This window comes from Panicum hallii, chromosome 9 (genome assembly GCF_002211085.1).
Source record: "Panicum hallii strain FIL2 chromosome 9, PHallii_v3.1, whole genome shotgun sequence".
NCBI classification, from domain to species: domain Eukaryota; kingdom Viridiplantae; phylum Streptophyta; class Magnoliopsida; order Poales; family Poaceae; genus Panicum; species Panicum hallii.
The window spans coordinates 35,668,247-35,683,809 of NC_038050.1; the positions used below are offsets into that span (position 1 = coordinate 35,668,247).

The 15,563-nt window shown below is 50.3% G+C and overlaps 1 protein-coding gene across 1 annotated transcript; it reads right to left on the reverse strand.

Moving 5' to 3' along the window:
• Positions 1-3,338: 3,338 nt before the first annotated feature.
• LOC112877915 lies at positions 3,339-3,991 on the reverse strand. Its single transcript, XM_025942287.1, has one exon. The coding sequence runs from the start codon at positions 3,893-3,895 to the stop codon at positions 3,554-3,556; it is 342 nt and encodes a 113-aa protein (XP_025798072.1). The 5' UTR covers positions 3,896-3,991; the 3' UTR covers positions 3,339-3,553.
• Positions 3,992-15,563: the final 11,572 nt, after the last annotated feature.

Here is a 15,563-nt window from a genome sequence, read left to right on the forward strand (position 1 = left end):
CGATTCTTCCTTTCGGCAACCCCGTTTGATTCGGATGAACAGGGAGGCGTCCTCTCATGAATAATGCCGTGTTCCACATAGAAAAAGTCAAAATCGTTGGAGAAATATTCACCTCCTTGATTGGACCTAAGTCGTTTGATCTTTTTCTCAAGTTGGGTTTCTACTTCAGCCTTATAGATTTTAAAACAGTTAAGAGCCTCATCTTTCGTTTTCAACAAATACACATAGCAAAATCTAATTGCATCGTCAATCAAGGTCATGAAATATCTTTTTTCACCTTCTGTTAACACGCCATTCATCTCACAGATATCTGAATGGACGAGTTCTAGAGGTGCCAAATGTCTCTTCTCTGCCACCTTGTGAGGTTTTCGGTTGCTTAGATTGCACACAACTATGGCACTTAGAACCTTTGACTATGGCAAAATACGGAATTAAAGTCAAGGTGGAAAGTCGAAACATAGAGCCAAAATTCAGATGACATAAACGCGAGTGCCAAACTGATGCATCGCTCTCATTTATACCATCAGAAATTAAGTTCATGAACTTATTACAATAATCTGAAACTGAAAAACGGAACAAGCCTCCGCACTCATAGCCTTTACCGATAAATTGTTCATACTTAAATACGACAAAATTATTGGACTTAATCACTACTTTAAAACCATCCCTACATAAAAGGGAGCCACTAGCTAGATTCTTGCCGATAGTAGGGACATGCTGCACGTTCTTCAGCTGCATGATCTTTCCCGAAGTAAGTTTCAGATCGACCGTGCCAACACCAAGAACAGTAGCATGCGACCCATTGCCCATCATCACTGTAGAATCCCGAGTGGTCTAGTAAGAAAAAAACAAGGTAGCATCAGAACACACATGAACATTTGCACCAGTATCAAGCCACCAACTAGTAGATTGAAATACTGAAAAAACCGACGGTAAAGAATTATACCCGCAGTCTTCTGCTTAGGTGAAGGCTTCCTTCCTTTACGGTGTGGGCACTTCTTTGCCCAATGATCGGTAGATCCACACACAAAACAGCCTTGACCTTCCTTGAACTTCTTCTTCTTTAAAGTAGTGGTAGGCTGCGGCTTGGTCTTTTTTCCCTTGCCCTTGCCTTTGCTGTGAGACTTCTGCACCATGTTGGCACTAGTCTGGCCCTCAGCAGCCTTAGATCGCCCATCCTTGGCCCGAGCTTTTTCCTCAACATCAAAGGATGCTATCAGATCAGACACTGATATCTCCATCCTCTTGTGTTTGAGAGTAGTGGCGAAATCCCTCCATGAAGGAAGCAACTTGGCAATGATGCCACCAGCTACAAACTTATCGGGTAGGTTGATTTTGAGGTGCTCAAGCTTCTTGGCCATGCGTTATATCTCATGAGCCTGCTCGATTACAAATTTCCCATCGGTCATCTTGTAGTCATGGTACTGCTCCATAATATACAGCTCAGCGCTAGCATCTATGCCGCCATAGTCGGCCTCCGGGGCATCCCATAATTTTTTAGCGTCTGTATGATAAAGGTACACATCCTGTAGACGATCTACAAGTGTACCGATCACAGCGCTCACAAAAAGTGTGTTGGCCTTGGTAAAGGCCTTCTCCTGCTCAGGGGTAAGAGGCCCCTCAGGTTTGCTCTTGGACACCCACAGCACGTTCATGGCAGAGAGCCACAGAATCACTCTCGTTTGCCATCTCTTAAAGTACTCGCCAGAGAACTTCTCGGGCCTCAGAGCATCAACAAATCCAGCCATGAAGCTGAAATTCCTATATTAAGGTTTTTGGATTGATGGAATAAATAAGAGTTTCAGTTTTAAATTAATTCGAAGATAAAACATGACAATGACAAAAAATGCATACAGAAAATGAACATATGTAAATATGCTGATCAAGCGATTCAAGATAAAATATTGCAGTAGCAAGATCAACCCTAACCAGATCATACTAGGTATGAAAGACGTAGTTAGGGACAGAAAACCGTACGTCTCTAGGTTGACCGGAATAACCGGGTAAAGAAGATGACGGTGACGATTAGCACCTCCACGCGCTTGACGACGCCGAGTCGCGCCATATTGACGAGGAGGAATACGAGCCGTGGCAACGAGGACGTAGAGGATGGCGATGTGGAAGCGTTCGAGCAGTCGCGCAGAGCGCTTCCCAAAAACTTTATTCGCCCTCTCCCGATGCAGGATCGCTCAGGACGAGGTTCCAAAGACCTGCTCTCCCGATCGCCGGTGCACGCCGACGAACGGGATGAAATAGTGTACGCGGCGGCGCAGCAGGCAGGCTGAGGCGTGAGGCGCGTTGTGCGTTCTGTATCTTCTGTATCCGGCACCCGTGCGTATTTATAGGAAGAAACCGCTAGGGTTTTTGGCGTCTCAAAAACCAAGTCGGTTACGAGTCCTAAAATTCCGCGCGTGATATCCGTAACAGATTCGAAGTGGCAAAACAAATCTGCAAAAGGAAGCCGCGTGGTGGTGCAGCCGATGAAGGTGAAGAAATAGTAGCACCAAAGCTAGCAAGACTGTTACTTGTGATTGTATCCAAAGAAGCAAAATCAAGCAAACTGTAAATTGTCTTACAATTGAATAAAAAATAATGCTGATTGTTGCAGGTTCAGAGATGCACAAAATGCTCTGTTGTTCCGAGATGCAATTCCCTGAACTTTACACTTCAACAACAAAAGCACGTGAATCGCCTGGCTCTACTGCTGCACCACACGGGCACAGGCCAAGATCGCCGTCGCCCACGGCTCCTACTCAAGCCAAAACGCTCGCGGTGCCACGAAACGACGCAGATCGCCACCGCCCAAGGCTCGTCCTCGCACCAAAACGCGTGCGCTGCTGCGAAACGATGCAGCTTTCGCGGTGAAAAATGTCCGCCGCCCACACTGGTGCTCTTATTCGTGGGCTGAGATGAGCCACTGCCACACTGGTGCTCTTATTCGTGGGCTGAGATGAGCCACTGCGTGTGCGGCCTGCCAAATCCGTTTGCCGAGGGTCGCGGTTGGATCGGTAGCATGCGGTTCGGATGGCTGACTGAAATGGCTCACTGCCGTGTAACGTCGAAACGAGAAACGAGCGACCGCAGAGGATCTGACTCCGAGAGAAGATGAGGAACGAAATGAACAGAGACCATTTCGAATAAAGACGTTCCACCGTTTCCAAAAGGTGGGACTGGCGCGCGTCCCGTGTTGGATGGACGGCGGACTGTGGATCGAAACGGCCGTGCGACAAGATAAAAATACGGCCGGCTTTATAGAGTCATTACCTTTTTTATAATATTAGAAACCGCTACAATTTTATAGCACCCCATGGCTAAAAGCAGTCACGACTCACGACCCCTTAGGAACAGTCACGTGCACACATTTTATTATTCATACAACAAGGAAGTGTGACACTGACAAACGAAGATCCATTACATGAACACAACAAAGCTCAGAACAGAAGTTACTGAATTAAGGAAAAAGAATTGAGACAGTAGCAACAAGCGAACAAGAAAGACACCAAGCATTGAAGCATACGTCCATATATGTAACGCAAATACGACCTATCAGCTGCTAAGCTCGCAAGCACTTGAGGCCCTTGAAGCACGGGAGGCGCTGCAGCTCGGCCATCTGCACCGCCGGCGGAACCACGTTCACCGGGCAGCGGTGCCCGTGGCGGCGGTGCGGGATGCAGGGCACCGCCACCGCCCGCTTCAGCTGGCAGAGGCAGCTGGTGTTCTCGACCACGACGCAGCACTGCTGGCGGATCTCGTCGCGGGCCAGGCAGTTGGTGAAGTACTTGATCTGCTCCGCGCAGCTCTGCGCCGCGACGGTGGCCGTGGAGGTGGAGGCGAAGGCGAAGGCGCAGGCTACGACGGCGACGGCGAGGCCGGTGGCGAGCTTGGCGGGAGCCATGGGTAAAATCTTAAGAGTCTAGCTAGCTAGCTTCGTCGTCTGGGAAGGCGGCTAGATAGCCTGAGACCCTGTGACCCTGATACGCGTCGTCGGAGGGTCACGAGTGACCAGTGACAACCCATCCCGTCTTCTCTGCCGCCTCTCATAGACGGTGCTGGGTGGACGGTAGCGGCATGGAACGTACATCATGTGAAGTTGTGGATGATGTCTATCATTGCACTGCAGACTTGGGTTTTCTGTACATAGTTATTTCTGTTGGATTTGCATTAGAAATCAGTTAATAAAATTTCCAATTTCTGGCTTCCTATTTACTGGAAAGAGGAGAAAGAACGGAAATTGAGAGGTGCTGGAGCTGGGGGCCACCCGTCACCTAGAGCAAGAGAGACAAGGAGGTGGTAAATGTCCTTCAGCTAAGCGCAGAACAGGCGAAGGCAGAGTCATCGAAGTGTACACTATGCAAGCCACGTTCATAGGAAACGCGGGTTAACTAGGAGATATATTTTTTGACGTCTCCAAATTTATGTCTCTGATGCAAAGTCATAGGAGACGCGGAATGTAGCAGAACCAACCTGAATTACACCGGCTCAAGTACGCGAGTCCACTCTTGAGGGCTCCAACGCGCTTCAAACGGTATAATCCCTTGGCCTGTCGGGTAACGTTCTGATAAACCACCGAATACAGGATCAACAAGGTACCTCGCACGAAGGCGAGTCTCAGAGATACAAAAGCCATCACATTTTTACATCACAGGCAGGTACAATACATGAGCATTTTAAAAGTAACATCAATCACTAACTGATGGAAATTATTACAAAAACCGTTTAAAGTTTCGAGTCTTGAAACGGAGTTTAAAGCACGGGCACTGTACACGTCGTCAGTTCAGATATCATGCTAGCCCTGGCATGATATCACTCGGAGGGGTCTGTGTTGGCCGGGGACGGGTCCCACTCCACGGTCCAACCATCGGGCAGCGGGTAAGGCCATGGCATGGGCAGAGCAGGGTCGTCCGGGGGATTACCTGAATATGAAAATCACAAGGCAAGACTGAGTATTCTAATACTCAGCAAGGCTTACCCGTTCATGGTATACTTAGCCATATAACTAGACTTATGACGGTTTTTCGGGTTTTGGGTAAAGTTTTCAGCTGAAAAGCAACAAAGAGTAGGTCCTTAATGTCAACTTTAGCTTTCAAGTTCTATGTGATTATTCATTCTAGATAAGCACCTATAACTATTCAAGCATAGTAGAATCTTTTGCCAAACATTCTCTTTAATAATCACAAAGTTGCTCTTGTTACTCTATGTGGTAAAGGGATCAAACAGTCTCAATCTCCGCGAGAAACGGACGATTCCTGAATCAAATTTCAGCCTTGCAAGGTAAAGCTAACTCACACGTTTGGAACATCCAGAGATTGTTCAGAAGCAACCGTTTGCCTTTCATTCTGACTCGTGGATCAGATCCACCACAAGCGACTACAGGACCATACGTACATCCAATGTGCAGGACGTACGCCTGTAGAGCGACTACACAGCCGTACTCCTGGTTGCCCGGCAACACGTATTCCCACACGTCGAATCGAGTAACAGGAAAAACCAAAATACGAGTGGTGGGAGGTATGTCCACTCCTCAGGTTGATTGGTTACTAGGTTTACCGCTTACCATATTTCACGGCATGTGGCTAGTACTTTCAAACGCTTAACCATCGCTACCACACACTGCGACCTTATCAAATTCAGCAACCCAGACGGGGTATCATCTCAACTATGATACCTCACATAATTCCCGTCTGTTATCCTTAAAGTGATTACAGGAATGTAAACACTACAACTCCTATATCGCGCGAGTGACAGGAAATCACCCGACTTTTACCAGTCCTATTAGCAAACGGCTATTCGGACTCAAATGCTAGTATTCAATACATCAGTTTCTAGGAAAATGTAACTAGGGTTTCTCATACAATTCCTAAAAATGTAATGCATAGATAAATATAAATAATATAGGTTGCAGTGTAAATAAAGTAGGGGTTATGTCCGGGGCTTGCCTTCTTGCGTAAGGTTGGGGGTAGTAGTGTCAAGGTTTTCCAAAGTTTGGTTCGGAACTTCCACTTCCTGATCCGGAATCAGCTTATAATCTCCGTCGGCGAGAGTAGTCGAGTCTACATAATATGCAAAGACATAAGTTAAGAGATGCATATTCTTTTATTTTATTTCATGATAAAGTTGCAATTCAACGAAAATATAATTTACTTTGTACACTTATTATTTATTTCTCTACTGGGCAATCATTTATCGGGTATTAATTATTTTATCTAGTTACATTAAGCAACAGGATTGGTTACACTAATTATTTAATTAATGGCATGGGGTAACATGTTGAGTTGGTTTTAAATACTAAAATAACTATATTGAATAGCTTTATTTATTTGCTTTGCTAATCATTTATACTAACTCTAGGTTATTATTAAACTATGGACTTATCATAGCATGTTCTAATTGTTTTGGGTTGATTTGCACTTGGCCCTAGGTTGGAAATTTAGGGATAGGCTATACTACTCAAGAATAGTACCTCAAAATATTCTCATGACTTTTGAACATTTAAAATCATAGATATTAAATATACAAGGTTAAATAGCTATTATTTATAATTAAACTCACACATTAAGAATTTATTATAAAAATAGTAGTTTAATTTTTTAAGTAATATATATCAAAACAAGATTAATGCAATTGGTTTCACATTTTTATCATTTTTCTGCCATTTATTATGCATTTTCTTAGCCTACAACTACTTAAACTTAGTATTTAATTTAAAGCACAAACCACTCAGAAACTGAAAGTCAACCTATAAGGAAAGTTGTAGATCTTAAAATGAGGATTCTAACAAATTTTAGTTTGTATTTTTGTGATTTTTCCTTGATTTGATATGGAATTTCAAAGTGGATAGCACAATTAATATCGGGGGTCCCTAAGGCACTATTCACATGAGTCTTAAGCCTTGCAGATAACCCCCTGGACTTTCAATTCTTTTAACACGAGGTCCTTGCCGGGCCAAGACGGTGGCCGGGGTGTTTGACCGGTATGTTCTCGCCGGCGGCGAGGGTTTGGCCGGGGATGATCTGGTCCTACGTGACCTACATGCCCGACTGAGTTCACGGGTGGGTGATGTGCACTAAGACAAGCAACGGAGTGTCGGTGTTTAACCGGCTGCCCACCGAGGGATATACCCAAGGTGGTAAGTTTTGGGTGAGGGAACGCCGAGATCAGGAACTCGAAGGTGCAAAGAACACAAGACTTTAGACAGGTTCGGGCCGCACGGAGCGTAACACCCTACGTCCTGTATGGTGGTTTGTATTCTCTTTGGTGTATAATGACCTAATGATCTTCTGTTTTCTAGGGGGGTCTCTGACCTCCCTTATATATCTGAGAAGCCAGAGTTACAAAGATGCTAACCGACCCCCACCGAAGGATCACACCAGAACTGATCTCGAGTAGATCCTCTCCGTGTTGGTTAGCCCTATCTCCTATTTAAACGGGATAAACAAGAGATAAACAGAATGAATAAGAGATAAGACGGGCCTAATCTCTTAGACTACATAACATGCCCAACCCGGTGGCCCCGGGTCTGACAAGCCCCCGAGCTCTTCGTAGCTAAGTACTGCAGGCTTATCGAGTACTTTCGAAGCAGTCTTCGACTTCTTTTTGATGATTCGCCTTGAAGTCCTTCTTCGAGTACTTGCTTGGCTGCATTGAAGCTAGGAGGTGCTCATGCCCCGAATTTTATTTCCGATATGGCGTGCGATTGCAAAATCGCACTCCATATGGAGTAGCTCCCGAGCCTTAGGTTGAATCGGAGGATCAGGCTGAGGGTCCCACTTGTCTGTAGTCTTCCTTACCCTTCAAAGAAATTTGAAAAATAAGTAATCGATGCCACATACCCCGCAGCCCCCGAGCCTTGAATCCAAATCCCACAAAGTTGGAGATAAGGGTCCAAAAATCGTGGCATACAGGCTAAACAATGACACGCTACGGGGAGACCGAAGCGATGGTACAAATGATGTAATTAGACCAAAGATTCGAAAAACCCCTTTTTTCGGGCTAAGTAGCCCTGAAAAAATGATTAATCAAAGGTGCAATCTAATCAGATCACCAAATGACCCCTCATCTTCGGAATATTCCACGAAACGACTCTTGAACTTCAGAACAGTATCTTTCCCCCACTCCGCTGGTTATTTAACCCCGCGATAACTGTAGGAAAAAACCACGCTTTCAATCTGCATTCCATCAAGAGCCACCAAATTCCCCAGTCCAAACCAAGCGCCGCCGCCTTCCCCCAAGAAAGACTCCCACCCCGACCTCCCTGCCCCTCTCCCCGCAGCCCCCGAGCATCTCGTGGCCGGCGCATCGGAGATGACGTCCAAGAAGTCAGAGATCGAGGGAATGAAGAAGGATGCGGAACCGACAACCGCGGAGTGGACACACAGTAAGTGCTCCCTCAACAATCTGAAAAAACTTGTTTCTGAGGGGTTGTTGCAAGAGAAAAATCTCGTCAACTGGCGCCCCTCTTTCCGTGAACCTTTCCCCATGGAGAATGTCGACGAAATCATCACATTCTACCATTTTGCCGAACGGGGATTGGCCCTCCCCACTTGTTCTTTCTTCCGCGGCCTTCTTTACTACTACGGGCTTGAGCTCCATCACCTCAACCCGAATTCCATCTGCCACATCTCCATTTTCATCCACTTTTGTGAAGCATTTCTCGGAATTGAACCCCACTGGGATCTATTCCGCTTCCTCTTCCGCGTGAAACCCCAGCCAACCACGAAAAAACTCGCCGTGGTAGGGGACGCCGGCATCCAACTGCGACAGCAGGCCGGCGAAAAATACCTTGCATATAGATTCCCCTCCAACCTTCCTAGGTGGAAAAACCTCTGGTTTTACATCGAGAACCATGCTCCCCCCCTGCCGATGAAGTCGAGCAAACCGCCCGTGGTGAGGGGGGAATGGAACCTTGAACCCTCCGGCATGGAAATGATTCAAGTCAAGGAGCTGCTGGAGGCCATCGATGCACTGAAGAAGGAGGGGGTGACCGGCGCCTCCGTCATGTTCTCCTTTTACAAGCGCCGCGTCCAGCCCATCCAACAGAGGTGTTGCCTGGGCTTCGAGTACACCGGCCCTGCTGATCCTTCTCGCATGTGCACAGAGGAGGTGCCAGATGAAGTCGCGCTCCAGCGGGTGCAGCGGGTGCTGCTGGACGTGAACACCATGCCGTACGTACCCACCTTGTACTCCGCGCAACATCCGCCCCCGCCGGTAAGTGCTCGACTTCTTTTGCTGAAGAACTCGACTACTGCGCCGGTACTGAACTGGAGGACTTTCCGCAGGGACATTCGGAACTGTACTGCAGCTACCCGCCGCAGCCGGACCTCCCCCGAGCGTATCACCTCCTTCCTTCTGCAGTCACGGCGGCCAAGAAGGCTCGCCTTGCTGCGACCCAAAGCCGCAACGAGGCTGCCGAACGCGTGGACTTGCCAGCGGGGGAAGAAGCCGAGGGAGGTCCGCGCCCTGTTGCCGCCGTTGCCACCAAGGCGGCACGCCATACTGCGGTTCAAGACAGCAGCGAGTCCACGGAGTGCGTGGGCTCGCAGGCGAGCGGAGGGACCGTGGGGGAGCCGCGCGGGAACAACTCCTCCGATCAGAGCGTGGAGTTGGCCGGCGCTCTGCCACCGGTGCCGAAGAGCCAGCGGCAGGTGCGCAAGCGCAAGGCTCAAGAGGTCGAGTCCTCCAGGTACGGAATTGCTGTTTTGGCCAGTTCCAAAGTTTCCATGGTGCTGAGTACTGACAGCGCCCCCTTGCAGTCCTCCTGCTCTGCCGTCCGGATCTGAACCCGAAAGGGTGGAGATAGGCTCCTCTGACGCCGCGGCAGTGACAATTGCCGTGGGGGGAGCCCCTCCATCAGCCGGCCAGGCCTCGCCATCAGCGACGAGCGTTCCTCGGCGGGCCTGGCGGGTGAAGAAGGCTGCCAAGAAGAAATCGACACTGTAAGTTTTACTTCAATCGCTTGAAGATCTTGACCGTGCCCGCGTGGATAACCATGTTGTCGATGGCACCAGGGCTGCAAGTGCGGTGCAACTCCAGCTGGAGCCGAGCAGGGCTGTGGCGCCTGCCTCAGCTGCAGCAGCCCCCGAGCCCTCGGCGCCTGGGGGGCCCGTACCCGCAAAGGTGGCCCCTGAAGCAGATGCGGGGCTCCCCGACTTGCCGCCTCCCGAGTCCCGACGAGAGGAAGCCGGACCCGGTGGTGATGAACAAGTCGTGGCCCCAGAAGCAGATGCGGGACTCCCCGACTTGCCGCCTCCCGAGTCCCGACAAGAGGGAGCCGAGCCTAGTGGCGAGGAACAAGTCGCGGCCCCTGGTGCCGCTCCCACCGGTGGCGCTGGTACGTGCTTACCCGCCCGCGGCTTGATGCCAGGGTCCGGGCATAATGTGCTGACCACTTCGCATGCTCGCAGGTGTCCGGCCGCCGCCGTCCGGAGAAGCCGCCGGGCCCTCAGGGAGTCCTCGTGAGGTGCTGAGGGCCGGGCCAGGGCACCAGGACATCATCACCACCGACCTGGTGGATGATCTTCTGCTGACGGCCGAAAATGTGAAGACTTTCAAGAGCACCTTCAAGGAGTTATACGACTTCTCCATGGTAATACTCGGGTAATGGTCCGGGTGCGCGCGTTGATGAATTGTTTAGGACTCATTCTCCTCCTTTGGCGCAGCATGTGATCACCAAATCCCAGAAGAAGTCGGATAAACTCCGCGCGGTTGTGAATGACGCGCGGGAGTTAGGTGTCCTGCACAAGCGCATCTCCGAGGAGAAGACGAAGAATTGCTATATGCAGCGCGAGCTTGATATACTGAAGAAAGAAAGGACTCGAGAGACCTGGCTGCTCAAGAATGACCTGAAAAACATGGAGAAGGCCAACTCCGAGCTCCAGCAACAGCTCAAGGAGCAACAAGCGGAGTACCAAGAGCAGCTCAAGGCAGAGAAAAAGGCGCACCAAGGTAAGCTCTTGCTTTCCTCGAGTACTTTTTCCTTAGTGAGTCTCCTTAGATGCTGAAGTACCCTTGCCGCAGAGCTTAGGAAAATAACGAAATACAAAGAGGAGCTGCTTACTGACGTGAAGAATATGCTGTATCGTCGTACAGATGAAGTCGAAAAGCTGCAGAAGGTGATCGGCGACACTGAGCGTCAGTTCGTCGACTGCCTTCAGCAAGTCAAGGCGCTGGGCGAGAAGGACGAGCAGATGCGCAAGGAGCTGGAGGACCTCCGGGGGGCCGCCCAGGAGCTGGTGGACATGGTGGATCCCCCAGAAGAAGGCGAGGCAGGCCCGCGGCCCCTGCTGGAGCGACTCCGTGAAGCCCCGAAGAAAATGCTCAAGTTCCTATCCGAAGCTCCAGTCGCTTGCGTGAGCAACGCCCTCGCATATGTAAAGTCCTTCATGCCAAATGCGCAGCTAGGCATTTTTGCGCAGGGGATGGCGGCGGACTGCTCGGACGAGCGTTTTGAAGAGTACCTGCAAGAAGCCCAACCTGTAGCAGAACAAATTGTACACAGTGTGCTGCAGGATTAGGGTATGAGAAACAAGTAATCATTCCCTTGTATATATGGTTATTTTGATGTCTCTACTTGTGTGTGTGTGTGTGCCTATGCTGGGCGGGTGTCCCGGCTTTCAAGGCGCAAGTAGTAGACACTACCCCGGGGCGCAACGACCCTGAAGGTAGCCATAGCTCCGTGTAGGAACTCGTCTAACAAGGTATCCACAACCCGATCTTGTAGGTCTAGACTCGTTAGGAAAGAACGCGAGCTTGCCGTGCGTAGGGCAAAAGGTTAGGACTAGCTCGAGTGCGGCGACTCTGAGTGTAGTCGAAAATCGCTCCTGCTTGTGAGCGTGCTCCGTAAGCTGAGTGAGACCCGGGCGGACGGATCGAGCCTGTTAGGAGCAGGTGCGGTCGTTGCCGCATTTTGGCCATTTTTCTGGCAAAAACATGACTGTTCTGAGTGCAGCCACTCAGGAAGTAGGCGAGGTGGCTCTTTATGCGAGCCTTTCCAACGCGCTGTTTTTTAGCCAGTCGAGCGGATCAACTGAGTTGGACAAAGTGCGACATCGGTCGCGTGCGACCACCTAAGGTCACGGCGGAACTCGATATATCGAGGAGTTTTAGCCGAAGCGGATGGTTCGACAAAAAATAAAGTCGATAAGCTGTGAATGTAGTCATAACTTTATTCACGACGAGTAGCCAGCTTACACGAGAGTTTCGCCCGTGGCCGTGGCTGTCGTGCGCCGGAGAGGGAATGTGCGACCCGAATATTGTGGCTCGTAGCCTCCAATATGAATCGGGGAAAGGAGATCTTCCAAGCCCCCGGGGAATTCGGATACCACCGAGCGTTTGCTTATGGGTAGAACTTGCGCAGGTGTTGGACGTTCCAGGAATTTGGGACGTCCTGGCCTTCGGGGCATTGTAGTCGATACGACCCTGGCCGTGTGACCTGCTTGACGACGAACGGGCCCTCCCACCTTGAGTTGAGCTTGTGTAGGCCAGATTCGTCCTGGATACGACGCAAGACCAATTCGCCAACACTGAATGACCGCTCCTTGACGTTGAGATCATGGTATCGGCGGATCCCCTGCAGGTACCGGGCTGACTGGACAAGAGTGGCGCAATGAGCTTCTTCCACAGAATCGAGCTCTAACTGCCGCACCTCGTCCGCCTCGCCTTCATTGTACATTTCGACCCTTGGGGACTTCCACATGATATCGGCTGGTAAAATGGCTTCGGATCCATATACAAGGAAGAAGGGTGTTTGGCCTGTGGCTTTGGACGGCTGAGTCCGAAGCCCCCAGACTACATGTGGCAGCTCGTGCACCCATTTGCCTCCCTTCTTGCTGTTTTCATCATATAGTCGCTTTTTGAGACCGTCGATTATCAAGCCGTTCGCCCGCTCGACTTGTCCATTGGCTCGCGGGTGTGCGACTGAGACATATTTAACTTCGATGCAAGCATTCTCGCAGAACTCCCAGAACTGGTTCGCCGTGAAGTTTGATCCCAAGTCCGTGATAATGGAGTTGGGGAAGCCGAAACGATGCAGAATATCTGAGATGAAGTCGACGACCCGATCTGGTGTGAGCTTGGCTATCGGCTTGTACTCGATCCACTTGGTAAACTTGTCGATAGCCACCAGAACATGGGTGAAACCGCCTGGTGCTATCGTGAAGGGCCCAATCATGTCAAGACTCCAACAGGCGAAAGGCCAGGACGGCGGTATGGTGATGAGGCTGTGAGCTGGAACGTGCGTCTGTTTGCCGAAGAATTGACAGTTTTGGCACCTGCGCACGAGATCCTCCGCGTCGGTCACCGCGGTGGGCCACCAGAAGCCGGCTCGGTAGGCTTTCCCCACCAGCGTTCTTGAAGCCGCATGATTATCGCAGATGCCATCGTGGATCTCCCGCAGTATGGCGTAACCATCTCCCTTGGTGACGCACTTCATGAGAACCCCTGACCAGGCGCCTTGCCGATAGAGCTTGTCGTTGACCAGGATGAAACCCTTGCTTCGTCGCAAGATGCGAGCTGCGCGAACGCTCCTGGTGTCGACTCCCGCTGGCAACCGTTGATCTCGTATGAAGTCGATAAAAGCCCCTCGCCAGTCTTCCTCCAGCACCATAACCTCTCGATCGGGTTGTTGGGGACCCGCGTCGATGGCTACTTGCGGAGAAGACTTGATCGATGGCTGGTTGAGCTCCTGGACGAAAACTCCCGGCGGGACCTGGGCGCGCGTGGACCCCAGTTTAGACAGGATGTCCGCGCCGACGTTGTGCTCCCGCAATACATGATGAACTTCCAGGCCGGAGAACTTGCTTTCCAACTTGCGCACTTCCTGCACGTAAGCGTCCATTGTTTCCTTGTTGCAATCCCATTCCTTGTTGACCTGCTGAACAACAAGAAGAGAGTCGCCATATACAAGTAGTCGCTTGATCCCTAGTGATATTGCCAAACGAAGCCCGTGAAGCAAAGCTTCGTACTCGGCTTCATTGTTGGATACCGCCCACAGGATTTGAAGGACGTACTTCAACTGCTCACCTCGTGGGGAAATAAGCAGAACCCCAGCGCCACCGCCGTCGAGCTTGAGGGACCCGTCGAAATACATGGTGCAATGCTCTGGCTTGTCCACTGGAGTTGGGACCTGATTCTCTCTCCACTCAGCCATGAAGTCGACTAGAGCTTGTGATTTGATTGCGGTGCGTGGCTTAAAGTCTATTGACAAAGCCCCCAGTTCCACTGCCCACTTGGATATACGTCCCGTGGCATCTTGATTATGCAGAATATCCGCCAGCGGAAAGTCCGTGATCACAGTGATATTGTACTCGTCGAAGTAATGGCGCAGCTTTCTAGATGTGATCAAGATAGCGTACAAAAGCTTTTGAACAGTGGGATATCGTACCTTGGATTCGGAGAGGACCTCGCTGACGAAGTAGACAGGCCTCTGCACTCCAAACGCATGGCCTTCTTCGCCTCGCTCGACTACAATAGCACTGCTGACGACATGTGTTGTTGCCGCAATGTAAAGTAGTAGATCCTCCCCTGGCAACGGTGCTGTGAGGATTGGAGGTGACTGCAGATGATGTTTCAGATCTTGTAAAGCTCGTTCGGCCTCCTCCGTCCATTGAAACTTATCCTGTCGTTTCAGGAGCTTGAAGAAGGGTAGTCCTCTCTCCCCGAGCCGGGAGATGAACCTGTTCAGAGCCGCCATGCAACCTGTTAACTTTTGCACATCCTTGACTGTGGTCGGAGCCTTCATATCAGTGATGGCCGTGATCTTCACAGGGTTGGCTTCAATGCCTCGGTTGCTGACGATGAACCCGAGCAATTTCCCTGAAGGTACGCCGAAGACGCATTTGGTGGGATTGAGTTTCCACTGGAATCTGCGCAGACTGCTGAATGTCTCCTCCAAATCCACGATCAAGTTATCGGACTCCCTGGTCTTGATGACCACATCATCCACATAAGCCTCGACATTTCGATGCAGCTGATCCGCGAAACACATCTGGATTGCCCGCTGATATGTCGCACCTGCATTTTTCAACCCGAAGGACATTGTTTTGTAGGCGTAGGTTCCGTACGGGGTGATGAATGCAGTCTTGATTTGGTCCTCCTCTTTGAGCGCAATCTGATGATACCCTGAGTAACAATCAAGAAAACAAAGAAGGACACACCCGGCCGTCGAATCGACGACTTGGTCAATGCGCAGCAGCCCAAAATGATCTGTTGGGCAATGCTTGTTGAGATCGGTGTAGTCGACACACATTCTCCATTCATTATTCTTTTTCTTTACAAGGACGGGATTCGCTACCCACTCTGGATGGATTACTTCTTTAATGAATCCAGCCGCGAGAAGTTTAGCGATCTCCCGTTTAATGGCCTCACGCTTGTCGTGGGCAAACCTCCGCAGGCGTTGCTTTTTAGGCGTAGCCTTCGGGTGTACATTCAAGGCGTGCTCGATCAACTCCCTGGGCACCCTTGGCATATCCGCTGGTTTCCACGCGAATATGTCTCGGTTAGCCTGAAGAAAGCTGACGAGCGCGAGTTCCTATTTGTCGCCCAAGCTCACACCAATGATGGCGGTCTTG

Excerpts from the sequence above, each read along its gene's own strand:
- LOC112877915 (XM_025942287.1), bottom strand. The coding sequence starts at position 3,895 with ATGGCTCCCGCCAAGCTCGCCACCGGCCTCGCCGTCGCCGTCGTAGCC.